At 53.9% G+C, this 17,270-nt stretch overlaps 1 protein-coding gene across 1 annotated transcript; it reads right to left on the reverse strand.

Annotated features, from left to right (window-relative positions):
* Nucleotides 1–503: 503 nt before the first annotated feature.
* LOC148660577 (uncharacterized) lies at nucleotides 504–11,311 on the reverse strand. The gene is made up of 5 exons (XM_088638105.1): nucleotides 11,209–11,311; nucleotides 7,844–7,942; nucleotides 6,994–7,134; nucleotides 6,347–6,402; nucleotides 504–4,600 (listed from the first exon to the last, which is right to left on the reverse strand). The coding sequence occupies exons 1-4, from the start codon at nucleotides 11,294–11,296 to the stop codon at nucleotides 6,359–6,361; spliced, it is 372 nt and encodes a 123-aa protein (XP_088494231.1). The 5' UTR covers nucleotides 11,297–11,311; the 3' UTR covers nucleotides 504–4,600; nucleotides 6,347–6,358.
* Nucleotides 11,312–17,270: the final 5,959 nt, after the last annotated feature.

The raw sequence follows: 17,270 nt of genomic DNA on the forward strand, positions 1-17,270 counted from the left end.
TCCCCCACTCCCACCACCCTTTGTGTAAAGTAGAGCCTCCTCTCCTGACTGGAGGACCTTATCCAGCTGTTTCTTGAGAGAAGTCAGGGTATTGGCTTCAACAACAGAGACTTGGGCAGCTTGTTCCCCGCTCCCACCACCCTTGGTGTAAAGACATCCCTCCTGTTCTCGGTTTCAAATGCACTTCAACAGTTTCCACCAGTGTTCCCTGGTTTGTGTTTCTTTGTTTGTTCTGAAGGCCCCCTCCGGGTTCACCGGGCTGATGTCCTTGAGGATTTTGAACACCTGAGCCAGCTGCCCTCGCAGTTGTTTCTGCGCAAGTGAGGTATTTTGTAGACGGATGCTGAACTCATTCCGGTCCGGAAGCTGCGGGAGTTCCGACAGCGCTCCGACACGTGGCTCGGTCTGGGAGAGACGGGGAGAAACCCCACCCCCACACCTCCACACCCCCACACTCAGACACGGGCCTCTCAGACTGGAGTCATGACACCGGAGACGAGATGTGAAAACCACAAAGTGCTCAGTTTATTCAAATTAATTTATGACAACCTGCACATCGTAATAATTAATAAACTCTGTTTCCTTTTTTAGCAAGTGTAATAAATTAATGCTTTTAAAACTCAGGCGGTATGAAAAACGAACTTTGCGGATATATAAGGCATTTAAAAATACAAACATTCTATAACGTTTATTTACAATGTTTCTTAGTATTTCATACAACAGTTGTCAAGAGAACTGCATTGTGATTTTCTGGGTGTATGGGACACATAGGAGCCGGGGGTGTCCCCCTGAAGACAGGTGTGTCTGTTATGAGAGAGGAGGTCAGAGGTCAGAGGTCTGAACCCCACTCTCCTCTGCAGAGACGTGTTTGAGAGTCTTCTCCTCATCTCCACCAGCACTCTCTGGAGCAGCTGCAACTGATAAACGCTGTGGGCTGGAGACCGGCAGAGCCCCCCTCTCTGTCCTGGATAAATATACGACGACCCCCATTCCCCCCCCCGATCAGCTGTCGTTCTGAATCCATTCTGCATTCAGCCCTTCATGGGCAAAGCGCTAGTGGGTTTGAGCCTGCTCCTTTTGGTGCCTGGTGTTGTGTCTCACAAAGACACGCCGGGGGGCTGTGTCGGGTCTCACGAGCCCCACGTCCTGTCTGCCGCCTCAGTGGCGGGTATCCCTTTCACAGCGGGGACAGGCAGGTTTCAGCTGTGCGGGTGTGCTCCATGGCCCCTGCTTCAATGTCTTTCTTATTGCATGCAGAAGTTATTGCTCATTACATTGTGCTTAGAAGGAAGAAATAAGACACTTCTTTTAAATACACAAGGGACACAGCCCCATTGCAGAGTCCATGGCAGTGACTCATGGACACACAGTAACCAAGACACACCTGCTCTGTCCCCCAGGGGACCTGTCTCCTCCTGAGCTGTACTGCTCAGCCAGGGGCCCCGGTCATGGTGCCGTGGTGCCAGGGGGGCTGTAGGCTCACAGTGCAGCTGGGCTCTTAATGACCTGAATCAGCTCATTAATGGCTTAATTGGATCAGTTCACCAGCTCCTCCTGGCTCTTCAGGTGCTACAGCTTTAAAGAGACTAAGACATCCTGTAGCCACACTGAACAGCCAGCCCTCCAGGACCAGGACTGGACAGCCCTGCTGCAGACACACTGACTGATCCCTCCAGAACCAGGACTGGACAGCCCTGCTGCAGACACACTGACTGACCCCTCCAGGACCAGGACTGGACAGCCCTGCTGCAGACACACTGACTGACCCCTCCAGGACCAGGACTGGACAGCCCTGCTGCAGAAACACTGACCCCTTCAGGACCAGGACTGGACAGCCCTAGGCTACCTTTTGACACCACCTCTGTCTACATGCGGAACACCTAAATACAAAATCGGGGTCACCTGAAATGTGAGAAGACAGGACCCCACTGCGAGGTCTTCTCCTACAGCTGGGGCACCGAGAGTCTCTGCAGTTCTCTGGTGAAATTCACAATTCACACGTCTGAGTGTAGCTGGTTGTTCCCACATCTGCTTCTGGTTTCGAATGCCCAGCGGATCCCTGAACGCGAAGTGGGTGTGCTCAGTAAAGTGCTAATAATAATGAGACACCGTACTGCAGAGCACCCTGCCCTGACGGGGCTGGGCAGAGACTGTCCCAGCAGCGGGACGGCGGGCGGGCCAGGAGACAGGAAGACGAAGCCCCGGCCCCTACGCCGCGCGGCTGACTGCTCTGGAACTCATTGGCAAACGCGCTCCTGGGGCCGGAGCCGCCGGCGATCGCAGCACCCGCTCCACGGCGGGCTAGGAGACACGGGTGTGAACGACTGTGCGCACAAGCAGCACACACTCGCCAAGCAGAGCGACTTAGAGACCAGCGTGGTGGCACAGTGCTGGGGCCCCGAGTTCAATTCCCAGACCTGGGGTGCTGTCTGTGTGGAGTTTGTATGTTCCCTCTAGGCCCATGTGGGTTTCTTCCCATAGTCCAAAGACAGGTTAATGGGCTTCTGGGAAAACTGGCCCTGGTGTGTGTGTGTGTGTGTGTGTGTGTGTGTGTGACACTGTGTGTCCTGTGATGGACTGGTGTCCTGTCCAGGGTGTGTGAGTCTGTGTGTGTCCTGTGATGGACTGGTGTCCTGTCCAGGGTGTGTGAGTCTGTGTGTGTCCTGTGATGGACTGGTGTCCTGTCCAGGGTGTGTGTGTCTGTGTGTGTCCTGTGATGGACTGGTATCCAGTCCAGGGTGTGTGTCTGTGTGTGTCCTGTGATGGACTGGTGTCCTGTCCAGGGTGTGTGTGTCTGTGTGTGTCCTGTGATGGACTGGTGTCCTGTCCAGGGTGTGTGAGTCTGTGTGTGTCCTGTGATGGACTGGTGTCCTGTCCAGGGTGTGTGTGTCTGTGTGTGTCCTGTGATGGACTGGTGTCCTGTCCAGGGTGTGTGTGTCTGTGTGTGTCCTGTGATGGACTGGTGTCTTGTCCAGGGTGTGTGAGTCTGTGTGTGTCCTGTGATGGACTGGTGTCCAGTCCAGGGTGTGTGTCTGTGTGTGTCCTGTGATGGACTGGTGTCATCTGCCTTGTGCCCGGTGCGTGCTGGGACTCTGTACTGGATAAAGTGGTTAGAAATTGGATGGATGATGACCAATTCTTTCAAAAGAAACTTCTCCTCACGACCACTTAAGATGGACCTATTCTGTTGATATATATATAATTTTTGCCGGTGGTGCCGCCGCCGCCCGGCTCAGCCTGTGGGGTCATTTGAAAAAACCTTTGAAGGTGACTCCTTCTGAAGCTCAGTCAGCCGTGCAGCGCGTGGGCAGGGAAGCCGCGACGCCCAGGCAGCGCCAGTGACGTCCGCCTGTTCATCCCAGCTGGAGAACAGCCCCGAGAGCGGGCTTCCTGATTCAGCACAAGCGAGAGCTCTGAGTCAGAGCGAAACACCGGGGCCACTTTCAGAGGCTTCTATTTCTGGGGCAAATGCGGCTCGGGCTCTGCTCAGAGCGGGCAGACTCCCTCGATTTCTCCGAAACCTCGGAGCGCCATCCCGCCCCGGTGCTTGTGCAAAACAGGCACTGTCGCACGATCGCGGGGGTGGGGGGGTCTGGCCTGAATTGCGTTTGAAAAATAAAAAAAGGCGAATGATGAAAAGGAGTCTACGCGCGGTTAAAACTGGCCCTGCCAATCCTTCACCCTACACAAGCCGAACCCTGAGTTTAAACGTAGGCTGGCAATCGTAGCCTCGTGCACAGCTGCGCATAGCGGGACGCACAAACTAGACAACTCGCGGCCGCCATTTTAATAGTGCAGAACGGAATTCGTGACGGCAAGCCGTGCGCAAATAAGATGCAAAAAGGGCTACTGCGTGTAAAATGAGACACACTGAGTACTAGTTTGGGTCATAACTAGCCTTTGCCTGAGCTCCCGGTGAAAAAATCCGAAGTTTACGAGTCTCTAACATGACTCCCTTTTTCCTAGCCCTTCCCATCATGCCATGCACTTCCGGTCCCTCGCTCTGTAGCCATGGCGCTAGTCCGGCTGGAGCGTCAGGGAGGCCGGAGACTCCGAATGATTTTACTTACGGCACAGGGATACGAATGAGAAAGCAGAACACGGAATTCCAAATGAAACCTTGACCGCCCCACCCCACCCCCATAAAAAAATATTTCCCATATTGCTGTCGGCGTGAGAACAAAAACAAACAGCTTTGCTTCATGTGAAAATAAATAAATAGATTAATACGCAAAAAAAAACCCAACAACCCATCACCCAACATAAAAGAAAAAAAAAGAATTCCCGATCATATCTACAATCCCAGCACAGAAGCTGTTCCTCAGAGGAAATGCCGTGGATGGGATCTCCTCGTGGGAAAAGCTCCAGGTGATTGGCCCCAAGTGTCTGTGTCTCAGGGGAGGGGGAAGACAGCCGGCGCTTTCTTTCGTCCAAACGCAGAGGGAGGATGGAGCGAGAGAGAGCCGAGCCAGGGGCGTCCAGGTCCGAGCCCAGCTGTCGAGGCGCCGCCGCATCCCGGCTCCCATCCGGCACGGTCTTCCCGAGATCCCAAAGCTAGCACGTTCATGTCGCGGAGCTGCCGAATCCAGTATCTCAGGTCCTAGAGGGAGCAGAGGGGCGACAGGAGAAGACTCACTTGCAGGTGCCTCCGGGGGCGGTTCTGTCGGAACACAGGACCGGTCACAAACGAGAGGAAACCGCTGCCGGGCTCTGACCCAGCCCGCACCTGTGTCACATCAGACCGCGGGTGAAGCCTTAATCCGAGGGCAGCAACACGGTGGCAGGAAGTCCCATCATGCACTGAGGGATGCCCACTGTGAGGGGTAGGAAGGCACTGCCCCTGTTCCCAGTGCGCCTGTCTGCTGCCCCTCGTGGAAACAGGCAGTGCTGCAGGAGGAGGCTTAGGGGCAGGGGGTGGAATTATTCAAGCAGAACTGCTGAGGCCCAGGCCCCTCTGTCAGCAGGGCACGGCTCTCCTGGAGGCTCTCCTGAATCCCCAGCAGCTGCCAGTAACCAGTTACGCTACAGGGCAGAGCAGAGGTCAACCTGAAATACCACACAGCTGCGCACGACCGCGCCGGAATGAAAGGGACAACGGGGGGCGCGGAGCCAGGAATGACGGAGCCGGAGCCGTGCCGGACCAGTGACGTCGCCACCGGAGTCGAGAGCCAAGCTCTCGCGCTCAGCAGAACGATGTCATCAAAGGCCAAATTAGCCCACAGAGAGGCCCGCTCCTTCCAGGCCCAGTATTTCAGAAAGAACAGCACTCGGCACTGTTAAACAAGAGGGTCAATATTCTCGGAGCTTTTCAGCCACATTCCCACTGGGTAACGCGTAGACCAGGCCTCTCGAACCCTGGTCTCGGAGAGCCCCAGTCCGGCAGCCTGGAAGTCTTGAATCTCCGAAGGCCTGGAGTGATTTCCCTGTGATTATTTAAGCAGGTGATGTGGACAGTGAAGTCCTTTAGAGATGATTTGGAACAAACCTGGAAGGTCATTCAACCCTCCAGGAGAAGTGTTCCCATCATGGAAACACTGCTTGCTTAACTGACTGGTTGATTGCTTAAACATGTCTTCCTAACAGCCTACAGCTGGAGCCCCTCTTATTGAGGGGGACCTACTGTATAAGACTCACTGGACTGGGGCTGGAGCCCCTCTGATTGAGGGGGACCTATAAGACTCACTGGACTGGGGCTGCAGACCCACTGATTGAGGGGGACTTATAAGACTCACTGGACTGGGGCTGGAGCCCCTCTGATTGAGGGGGACCTACAGTGTAAGACCGGGGCTCTCCAGGAGTAACTCCCAAGTCTCTGATCCCAGAGCCAGCAGACTTCAGTGAAGGATCTGTGTGAGTCAAGAGCTCGGCTGCAACGAGAGCCAGCAGGAGCGCTGGGGACCCCCGCGGCGGTGTTCCCATCGCGGTGTGCAATACAGGTGTTCGGCTTTATCTTTACCTCCACTGCGGCTCAGTGGGTTTAGACACTAATTGACCTCCTGGCGAGGTGTGACAGACGCTCCTGTAATTTCAGCTCTAAACGATCTCGTTACTGTTTGCGTTCTCTGAAGTGACATGCTGCTGCCGGTAATGGAGTGTAACAGGAATCCGCCGTTCCTTTCCCAGACACTCCTCCTGATCGGAAACGCCACCCTCCCGGCACCGGTCCCGGATCCGTGCCAAACGGCAGCTGGGACACCAGAGGGATCGCCAAGCCCCGCGGAGGTGCAGGGCTCTTCCTCGAACAGGGCGTGTCGGCTCCCTGCCCGGCAATGCTTGCCAGCACTTGCTTTGAAGCGCTCGGGACGATTCCGAGCGCCACGCCCCCGCCCCCCGAGCGGCATCTCACCTGCCTCCCCTTCTAGACGATGGCGTACAGCGGCCCCGTCGTCTCCTCAATGGGCTCTGCGCAAAGCAAGAGGAAAGCAGGCGTGAGTGCTGGAGGGAAAGGCAGGACGGCACTGTTCTGTGGCTCCATTTCACACGAGACTGGCCTGTTGGGCAGATAGTAGCCAATTCATCCCACACCCAGCTGCCTTTTGCCAGACGCCAAGGTATCGGCTTCAACAACATGGCTGGGCAGCTTGTTCCACACTCCCACCCCCCTTTGTGTAAAGTACAGCCTCCCGTCTTGACTGAAGGATCTCATCCAGTTGTTTCTTGAGAGAAGTCAGCGTACCAATTCAATTAAAATACTTTATTCATCCCCAGGGGGGCAATGTAATGTTGGCTTTGACAGCATGACTGGGTAGCTCATTCCCCACTCGCACAATTATTTAAATTAAATACTGCTGCAAAACTGGTTCAATTTCCACACGTGCTCTGTTGTCTTACAGAGAAGATTGAACGTTGTTCTTTACAAGAATAGGAGTTCACACTGGAAAACTAAGGGGAAATTTGCTCTGGACGGAGAATGGGAAATGCTTCCTGTACACAAAGAGTGGTGGGTGTCTTCCCGTCTCTTGTTCTGCTCCCCCTTCCGGGAGGGTGTCTTACCGCGCAGGGGCTTGTCGCTGCGGGACTTGCAGTGATGTACCAGCACCCCGATCCCCATGGCCAAGAGAATGGTGACGAGGGAGAAGCTGACCAGCGCCACCACCATCCAGATGTTCGTGCTGTGCTCCGCCTCTTTCACGCCTGCAGAGAGGAGTCAACGCACCCACCTGAGCAACTCAGATTCTGTGGACAAGCAGCAGCACTTTCAGCTGCAGTTACAGCAGACCGGCCACTAGAGGCCGCTCATTTGTGTTAATAGACATAGGGAATGACAACCCCTTGCACCACAATGGCACAGCCCAGGGGAGCCCTGGTTTCAATTCAAGGGGTGCTATCTGTGCAGAGTTTGCATGTTTTCCCTGTGCTCATGGGGGTTAACTCCCACAGTCCAAAGACATGCTGGTAGGTCAATGGGTTTCTGGGAAAATCAGCCCCAGTGTGAGTGTTGGTGTCTATGCAGGGTTGGCTCTGTCTGTCCTGTGGCGGCCTGGCTTCATCTTGCCCCCGTGCGCACTGCTTGCTGGGATAGGCTCCAGCTCCCCTGCGACCCTGAACTGGCTGAATGGATGGAGGTATAAGCTAGCAATCAAGCTATCATTAGCTCTCAGGTGCGCTTCCTGTTTTTACTAAACAAACCTCAGGCCATAAGGAGTTAAGCAAGTCATTTGCTGAGCGAGGGGAGATTGGTCCTTGACATCCGAAGGTGTTAGATTTGCGCCCCCAGACGAGTTGAGCTATTGTAGTCCCTTCTTCACTTATCATTTAAGTCGATTCAAGCTTGCACTAAGCACTAAGTTTCAGGGTCAAAGAAATGGGGGCTCTCCAGAAGAGGGGCTCCCCTGGTACTCACAGGCGTCGCAGGAGAGAGTTTTGGGGTACTTCTGGCAGATGCTGCAGGAGATGCATTCTTCCAAGTCAGCGTTCCAGACCTCGGTGTTGTTGCACTGCTCTGTGGGAGAGAGAGAAGAGGGGTTCAGTCCTCGCACTGAGCTCCCTGCCCCCCCAGAATCACAGCTCCCCCGAGTTAGACGGCAGGGCCGCGGTATTTTTATTCCTGCCGTAATTCAACACTACCCCTCCCCCACAGCCCGGTCTGACGTTCAGCGACTTCATCGTGACATTCCGCCAACCACCGAGAGGGTTTCCCTGTTCGCCAGGAGGAAGCTGGAAAAATCCAGTGTTCTTCCTTATTCCAGCTGACCGGGGAGCGTGACGCGTTCTTTCCCTGGCCCGTATTTGAACTAGGAAGCGCGCGCGTGTTGTTTTTTTACAAGCCCATCACGCTCACACGGAAAGGAAGAGTGCATTGTGGGACACACACACACACCCTTCAGAAACGGTCTTTGACTTCAAGCCAACAGGGCCCGGAGCACAATGAGTGGCTCCAGCCCCAGACACATAAGGCAAGCAGATTCTGTCTGGGGGCGGGGGAGGGAGAGTCAGGGCTGAAAACGAGCGCCGGCTCTGGGCTGAGGTGCTGTAAATATCCCCCGCGCGTCGACAGCGATCGCGGCCACTCACTTCCTGGGGAAGAGTCATCGCGAAACCGCGCGGCCTGTGTCGGCGGGAGACACCTCTGGAGTCAGCAGAAAGTCAAAAGTGTCGAATAATTCCTTTCTTGCTGTCGACAAAGGGGGCAGAGGGCAGGTAGTGGTTTCGCAGAGGATGTGAGAGAAACATCAAACCAGGCAACGAGAAAGAAGCGTGAAATTTGATCTGGGTGCGTCTAAAATTCGGCCGGTGCTTCCTCCTGCCTGGCGTTTGTCTTATTTATCACTTGGCTCAGACCCCGGTCCTGTACTTTTGACACCCCAAGAAGGCTTCACAGCTGAAACGTTGCGTTTCCTCTCTTCTCTTTTCAGCATGGAATAAACCTATTGCTTGTTCCTTTTGCAGATTACGCATTTTTCTGAAAGACGTTTTGTTTCGAGTCTCCCCCATTCACGTCACTTAACGAATAAGGTCGAAGGACGGGATTTAAAGGAACACAGTCTAAAGGAACCTTTCGAGGACTGCGTGCTCGGCGTGTCAGATCAGGATCTAGAAACCATCCCTTCAGGAAAAAACAAAATCACTCCCCAATTCCTCGTAGGATAACTGTTCTAGAGAGAACCGCGCCACCTACTGGTCCACCAGTTACACTCACAGTAGCAGCCTGGTTATCTTTACGGGTCTCCCATCCCAGTACTGACCAAAGCGGCCCGCTGCGCTCCTGAGATCTGATGGAAATTGTGGTCCAGAGGGAAGAGCACCCCCTACTGGTCCACCAGCACCCCTTACACTTACAGCAGCAGCTTGGCTTCCCTTAGAGGTCTGACAGTACTGACACAGCCCAGTCCTGCTGGGCTCCTGAGACCAGCTAAAAACTGCCCCCCCCCTCTTATTGATTCATGAGCTGGAGCTGTTCCAGTGCGAGTTCAAATCTTTAGGTTCGTTGACCTCTTTGACCTCGAAGGCTGTTGGTTCCCTAGAAGGAAATAAACGGCTCTCAGACCACTGGCCCCCCGTCTCGTCAGCGAGCACGTGGTTCACCGCTATGTTGGTTTTGCTCTCTGCCCTTCGAGAAATGCACTCTAGTTATCTTCCGCTAAACCACATCTCTAATCACTCCACCCTCCGACTTGCGCTGTCACTTCCTTTCCAGACTTCGAGCAGCTCTGTCACTAAGCTCTCGACACCCCTGGCGCCCCAGCTGTGCCAGGAAACCTCCCTCACCGGCGCACTGGGGCTGGGGCCAGGGAACGATGCTCTGCGCTCGAACCTTGGTTTCCACCGTTCCTTAGGGCATCGGCTCCAACAACAGGGCTGGGCGGCTTGTTCCACACTCCCACCACCCTTTGTGTAAAGTCGGGCTTCCTGTTCTGACCGCAGGATCGCATCCAGCTCTGTTTCTTGAGAGAAGTCAGGGTACCGGCCTTAAGGGCATGGCCGGACGGTTTGTTCCACACTCCCACCGGCCTGTGGGCAAAGCAGTGCCTCCTGTTCTCAGTGTGAAATGCACTTCCCTGTGGCTTCCAGGTGTCCTCTGGTGAATGACAGTACATGGTGATTGTGCCTGCCACAGTGTTGCACATTACAACCGGCTACAGTAACTCGCGCAGGTGTGGTCTTGTGTTTTGCCCACAGCGTCACAGACAGACCTTTGCTGGGCTGCAAACCGTTTAACGTGAGATGGTCCTCAGGCTCACAGGACATTTTGAAGGGACCCGTAGAAGGAACTGAATCTCTTTGGTTTCAGGCCAAGGGAAAAAAAAAAAAGAGGAGCTGAATTTCCTTGCAGCTCCCAAGGTAAAGAAGAGGCTCTTCTGAGGTTCATCCAAGACGAACTCGGACTGCGGACCCACTGCTCCCACATTCACATGTAATTACAGGGGGAAATGCCACTTTGTTCTGTACTACGGCCTCCAGCAGTCTTACAGTAATCGTTATGATTTTATTACAGCAATTAAAGTATTTACAAGTTTGCATGCAATACCTATTGCTACATTCACCCAGGTTGCATTATTTTCCGTGGGCCGTCCGGGGTGTGAAATCACTCCTGCCTGGCCGACAAAGTCCTTAAGCATTTACAATCTCTAGGTGACGTTTACCAGCTCAGTGGTTGTGCCTCTCTGCCGTCCGCCTGGCTGTCCAGCACTGACTGACCGGCCACAGGGGCTGATTCAGGCAGCGTGCTCTGTCCTTGGCCTTAATGAAGAGCCCACAGCCCTTTCAATCTCTCCTTCTAAAGCGAACGTCTCTCCTCTTCCGTTCCCCCCCCCCGGATCCGATTTCGATTTTTCAAGAACTTTATTTTCTTTCCGCAAATAAACAGATAATCACAAAATAGAAAATGTTGCACTAATATATATATATACTTAAAACGGTATATATGAACACATCTCGTTAGGGCTAGACAAGGCAACAGTTACATGACAATAATTTCTCTAATTCAAGTGCATTTTCCCCGAGTCATCTTGGGTCACTTCCAAAGCAGGACGAATCCCATCGTTTCCCTTTACGCTAGGACGGCGGAGCGGGCCGGCAGGCGCTAGAAGAGTTTGCAGTGGTGATTAATCCAGCTCACTTTTCCGCCCCAGACGTCTTTGCTTTGGTGTTGCGGCACACACGTTTCTCGTTGCTATGTCAACGGTCGGGCCCTTTCCACAGTCCTCGGGGGGAACGACAAGAAACCCTTTTCTTATTGATCTCCCCCCCGAGGGAGCGGTGACTCACGCTTCCATTTCGGGAGCTCGTGTCCACAGCCGACATTCCTCAGCTGAATGCCGGAGCATGTCGGGAAGGCTGTGTCCACATGAGTCATCGCGGAGAGGCAGTCTAACAAGCGCGCTTCCCAGTACCTGGGGCTTCCTGGAAACTCAGGATTTCCAGGCTGCTGCGGGATTAAAGGGACCCTTTGTGTTCGGAGTGATCTCACACGCCCTCTGAAAGGGAAACATTTTAGCCACACAAACCGCCTCCTGGCACGCGATTCGGTTCCCACGCGGAGCTCGTCCTGACCGAACCGAGAGTTTGTTTGCAGTCAGGAGAAGCGCTTTGCCACACAGCCTTGGAAAAGCAAAAATGTGTTTTTACGGCAGTAAGAGGAGACACTGCTCCCTATCAGATTCATACTCGGATAGGTTTTCTGTTGCATTACCGACGAGTGTGGCTAAAGAAGACACAATGAACACACCATTTTCTCAGTACAAACACAAAAAAACACTGCACTATTGAGAAACAGCCTCACCGTCTTGTCCTTAGCCTGCGAGAGGAGATAATAATAATAATAATAATAATAATTGCTTACACTTATATAGCGCTTTTCTGGACACTCCACTCAAAGCGCTTTACAGGTAATGGGGACTCGCCTCCACCATCACCAATGTGCAGCCCCACCTGGATGACAAACACTATTATTATTATTATTATTATTATTGAGAGGCTGTTCTGATCCTGTCAGGTATGGGAATTCTGGGAATAGATTTGTGTTTTTAGGTGAAGAATATCACATCCTTTCGAACACAGGCTCGCGCTCAGAGGCGGGCGAGAAGTTGCTGAATGAAGAAAAGGCAGGAACTGTGTTATTTCAGACTCGGTGCGATTGTAATCGCACCCACTTCCTCCCTTCGCTGCTCTCCACGAACCTACACTGTGTCCTGCCTCACGCCACACGAGGCGATAGCAAAGGCTGCTGTTTTCAGACAACTTGCAAGAGAACGAAGCGGAACCGTAAGCGCTTTCGGTCCCAGTTTAGGATACCGGTGTCATCGTGTGTGTCCGTGGTTTTTTTTTTGAAGAAACGGCTACCAGCTGCAGTCAAGCTTCTAAAATTAGTGGGGTTCACTGATACCGGCATCGGGACCAGCGGCTCCGCTGAGGCGCCCCGATTAGTTGATCCACTAACCGAAGGAAAATAAGTGCCGGGCGGATTCTCATCTGTTTGCAGTAACTCACAGAGAAACAAACAGGAAGCGTGCGTGCTGACGTCACGGACGCTCCCCCCCACCACACACATACACTCCCGCGAGGTTCCACGCGCCGACTCTCGGTAGTTGAATGACAGCTGTCATTAACACCTCGCCACCCCCGGCGGATCTAGGGCTGCGTGACGTCAGCACAGGGCCGACCTCGGCCAAGGGGGTTCTCAGATATCCGGGCAGCTGTGAGCCCAGCCCTGGCGGGGGGAGGCATGCCTCAATTGTGCTTTGCATAGTTCATTATTACCCGGGGTCACTCGGCAGTGTCCAACGTCACATAAATATCCCAAAAATGACAAAATACCACTGAAATAGCTGGGATGCGTGTAATGACGCTTAAGGGGGGGCAGCGTTGTGGCGCAGTTCCACACTCCCACCACCCTTGGCGTAGAGCTGCCCCGAGATGCACTGGTGTCTTGTCCCGAGATACACGTGTCCCCACGGCTTGCTGGGATAGGCTCCAGTTCCCCTGTGACCTTGTAGCGGGTGACGTGTTTAGAAAACACGGATGAGAAGACATTCGAGTGCTCCTCTATAACGTGGCAGCTAGACTTTTAAGAAAAACATCTGCCTCTAGAAAATGCCTAAACCATGTGGCTGATGCCGTCATCTTATGGGACGAAAGGGAGTTGTGGAGAAGTGCTGTGTAAGATCATAAGACGGAGAGGAGAACATCGGCTTCAACGAGGTGGGCGCACAGCTTGTTCCCCACTCCCGCCACCCTCGGCGTAGAGCTCCTTGTTGTTGAGGATGATACTCTGCTATAGATCCACAAACAGCTAGATGGGCTGTGTGGCTCCCTTCTTTTTGTAGTCCTGACATGAATGGTTTCACTCCTTCTCTGACTCTGCTCTCTCGCTCTTAGCTCTATCACAAAGACTGAGCTAAGCCTCCCTCCCCTCCTTCCCTGGAGACCCGGGGAACAAGATTTGAAAAACAGGCCCTGTGAGCATATTGAGAGAAAAACAGAGGGGAGATAAGAAGCCCCAAACACTGGCTGTTTACCAGACAAGAGCCTTTGGGCTGTTCTTGAGAAGCAGAGGGGGAATTCCACCGGGCTGGTGTGGCACTCACTCACAGACACACGCGCGCTCTCTCTCACACACACCTGGGGCAGGAGCCAGCGCCGGCTGCAGTTCTGGTGAAGGGGACTGTGTGTGCAGGACGGAGTGGCACCGTGGCGTGGTGGTGAGCACTGTTCCCGTGGGCTTCCTCCCACGGTCCGGAGACACACGGGTGAGTGAACGGGCCGCTGTGCAAACCGGCCCTGGAGCGAGAGTGAAGGACGGGTCAGCTCGCCCCGAACCTGGCTTGGGCCCTGCCTCTGCGCCCCGTTGCTTGCTGGGATAGGAAGGCCCCGGAGAACATGGCCGGATCGGTGAAGGAGGGAGGGGTTCGGGCTTCGGACTAGAACAAGAGGATTCTCATGCTCTCCACTCTTTTAGGACGGCTTGAGTGTCACCTCGTGGACAGGACAGGACAGTCCTTCACGGACACTCTCTCCTGTTTATGGCAAATTAAGTGCGCAGTATGTTTTTGGACTGTGGGTGGAAAACGGAGCTCTCTCAGAGACAACCCACGTGGACAACATGCAGACTCCCCCCAGAAAGTGCCTCCTGGGAGGCAGCAGCAGCAGTGACGCCGACAGACACGTCACGGGCTCAGACGGCTCACGGAGGGAAACGGGGCCGTGAAATTCCTCCGAACGCGAGTCGCGAAGGGCGGTTTTTTGCGATTTACAAGAATGTAAAAAAAAAAACACCCCGATGCGCGGCGACGTCAGAGGAGACGATTCTTCAGAAGACTTCCTGTTGTGGCTTCCAGCGGGCGCCGGCAGAGCCCACGCTTCCACAGAGCTGCTCGGGCCGGATCAGATTCCACTGATGGCGCTCCATTGCCGCTCGTGCAGGGCGCAGGCGGGCCGGATCACAGGGCGGACACGGCTGCGCCCCGCACGACCGTCCCGAGAGCGGCCTGGCCGCGCGCAAGCGTTTCTGGCACCAGAGACGTCGGCCCCGCGGCTGACCGAAGGGGGTTAAACAAACACCTGCCCAGCAGAATTCTGGGGGATCTGTGGAAAACACTGAGGTGCTGATGTTGTCATTTACATCGTCTACACACTGTGGGAAAGATGTGTAGAGATGTTAGAATAAAAGTGAAAAACAACAGGATTTTATGACAAGAAATGAGGGGTTAAAACGGTGTAACACGCTAGCAGGGCCTCGTTTAGAATACTGTGGGCAGTTTTGGTCACCATGTTACAGCAAAGATATTGCTGCTCTGGAATCAGTCCAAGAAAGAGCAACCAGATGAATTCTGGGGCTGAAGGAAATGAGTCTCTTTAGTCTGAAGGGAGTGTCCCCCACTGACAGACTGGAGGAACTGAGTCTCTTTAGTCTGAAGGGAGTGTCTCCCACTGACAGACTGGAGGAACTCAGTCTCTTTAGTCTGAAGGGAGTGTCCCCCACTGACAGACTGGAGGAACTCAGTCTCTTTAGTCTGAAGGGAGTGTCCCCCACTGACAGGCTGGAGGAACTCAGTCTCTTTAGTCTGAAGGGAGTGTCCCCCACTGACAGGCTGGAGGAACTCAGTCTCTTTAGTCTGAAGGGAGTGTCTCCCACTGACAGACTGGAGGAACTCAGTCTCTTTAGTCTGAAGGGAGTGTCTCCCACTGACAGGCTGGAGGAGCTGAGTCCCTAGATACAAATATTCAAAATTTTTGAAAAACCTCAACATGGTGAATTTCTTCAGGATCAACACAAATCAGAAGGCAGAAGCGGAGACAACATGGAATTGAGAACAAGAAGCATTGCTTTACACGAAGGGTGGTGGGAGTGGGAAACAAGCTGCCCAGTTGTTGACGCTGATACCCTAGCCGTTTTCAATAAACAACTGGATGAGATCCTACAGTCGGGACAGGAGGCTCTACTTTACACAAAGAGTGGTGGGAGTGTGAAATAAGTAAAAGCTGGATGAGATCCTGGGATCAATTAATGACTAACTCCCAAACGGGCCGGACAGGCCCAAAGGCTTGCAGCTGGCAGCTGCAGTTGACTTTTCATCTGAATATCAGCACTGATATGGACAACTGCCTCTTAAATCAGTGACCCAGAGGACGGCCAGACAGACTGCAGCGCCACAGGGGCGGAGACACGCAGTGAGACTCTGGTTTGATTCAGACTGGTCCCCTTTCATGTTCTGGAAATGCGAAGACCCCCCCTCCTCGACAGCACCTGCGGGAGCCTGTCGCGGGAGGAGCGGAGCGTCTCCTGGGTCCTAGCGCCGGCACCACACACGCGTTAGCCATTATAGTACAGGACGTCTATCAATTATTAGGGAGACACCAACTTTCTTTGGACATTGGGGGCAGGGGGTACCTTATCCCCCCCATTCATCTTACACCCCTGAGTTTTGGGTCGTTACATTTTTTTATGGAACTGCATTGGGTTTTGTCTGTGCAGGTTTCCGGAACTTTTTGCGTATGAAGTCTGGGGCACCGAACAATTTTCAGTGTCGGGGTAACTAGGGGAAAAGGTATGTCTTTCTTTTTTGACGAAACATTCAAAGGAATGCTGTATCAGCAGGCCCGGAAGTGACGCGCCAGGCTGCGGTCAGCTCCCGCAGACGAGCCCGGCTCGAAAGGGACGGTAATCCGTTCAGAGGAGCCGGTGGAGGAGGGGGACAGGTGACGAAGAGCGCTCTCGCCGTCTTTCTCTCCACCGGCGCGGTGAAATCACTGCATCGCTATGCGGGGCTGTGAGTCACGGCCGGAGCCCGAGACCCTCCGGTGCGAAGATATCCAATAAACACACGCCGGCTTAAGCAGCATCGCCGCGGGGGGGGGGGGAGGCGTATCCAGACACCGAGGCTTTACTTGAAAAAACACTGGGCGTTTACTGGGAATCGCGTCTTTAAAACAAATCCCAAACGGGACTGCTCTCCGCATCGTGAACTTGGTTTGACCTAGTTCCAGACTTTTTATTCTCCTAGCAGCACGGCCAGCGGTAAACGCGACCGTGATGTAGCGAAAGCTTGCCCATACCTGTTGTAAAAACTAAAACTTCACGGTGGATTCCGCGCGTCGGCTTTGCTAAATGCGCCAGCCAGAGTCACGCCCCCCTTCCCCACCACACCACACCACACCACACACACACGCGTGTATTACCGACAACTGATCGTTCAAAATACTTCGATAAATAAGACCCTGTTATTGTGGAGAAGAATGATGTCACTGGAGCCCCGTTACCTCGAGCAGACTCTGTTTTGGAACAGATGAGTCGGAGAGACTCATCCCCCCCCGGGCCCTGTCTCGCAAGTCGGCGGCGCTGCGCTGCCTGTCCCTGCTCCTCTGTCCCTGCAAGCTCTCGCCTCCCGGTGTGAGGGAGTCAGGACAGAGCAGGGACACCCTGCCAACACCACACCTCCTGCTCCAGACCACTCTGCCACCGAGTCCCCCCGAGAGCTTCAACTCCAGCAGGGGGTTTTCACGACTCGGAGCGTGTTTAACAGCCGACTCCGCTAAAAGAAGCTCGTCTTCTCTTAGGGTCTTTTTAAATAGTAAATGAAAGAGGGAATAATGTCCCTTCGCTCTAACACACACACACACGTCTCTCCCCGTGTTGCGACGCGCACAGAGACTTCAGTGTCAACGCTGTGGAGAAACTCGGGCAGCCGGAAACATGCAGACCCTGTGAGATTAAAAGTTCTGTACATTGTCCTCGCACCCAAACCCGCTCTCCCCGTCTTTCTGCGATGAAATCGCTGATCTCTCTCTGTCTCTCTCTCCCCCCTCCGCCTACCCCGGTCCCAGAGCCGTCT

This window comes from Lepisosteus platostomus, chromosome 6 (genome assembly GCF_059453375.1).
Source record: "Lepisosteus platostomus isolate fLepPlt1 chromosome 6, fLepPlt1.hap1, whole genome shotgun sequence".
NCBI lineage: Eukaryota > Metazoa > Chordata > Actinopteri > Semionotiformes > Lepisosteidae > Lepisosteus > Lepisosteus platostomus.

What these genes read in the sequence shown, in the direction of transcription:
- LOC148660577 (XM_088638105.1), bottom strand. Translation starts at nt 11,296, where the DNA reads ATGACTCATGTGGACACAGCCTTCCCGACATGCTCCGGCATTCAGCTG. An exon ending in AACTCTCTCCTGCGACGCCT is followed by an intron (nt 7,135 to 7,843) that starts GTGAGTACCAGG and finishes TCCTCTCTGCAG; the next exon opens with GCGTGAAAGAGGCGGAGCAC. An exon ending in CAGCGACAAGCCCCTGCGCG is followed by an intron (nt 6,403 to 6,993) that starts GTAAGACACCCT and finishes TGCTTTGCGCAG; the next exon opens with AGCCCATTGAGGAGACGACG.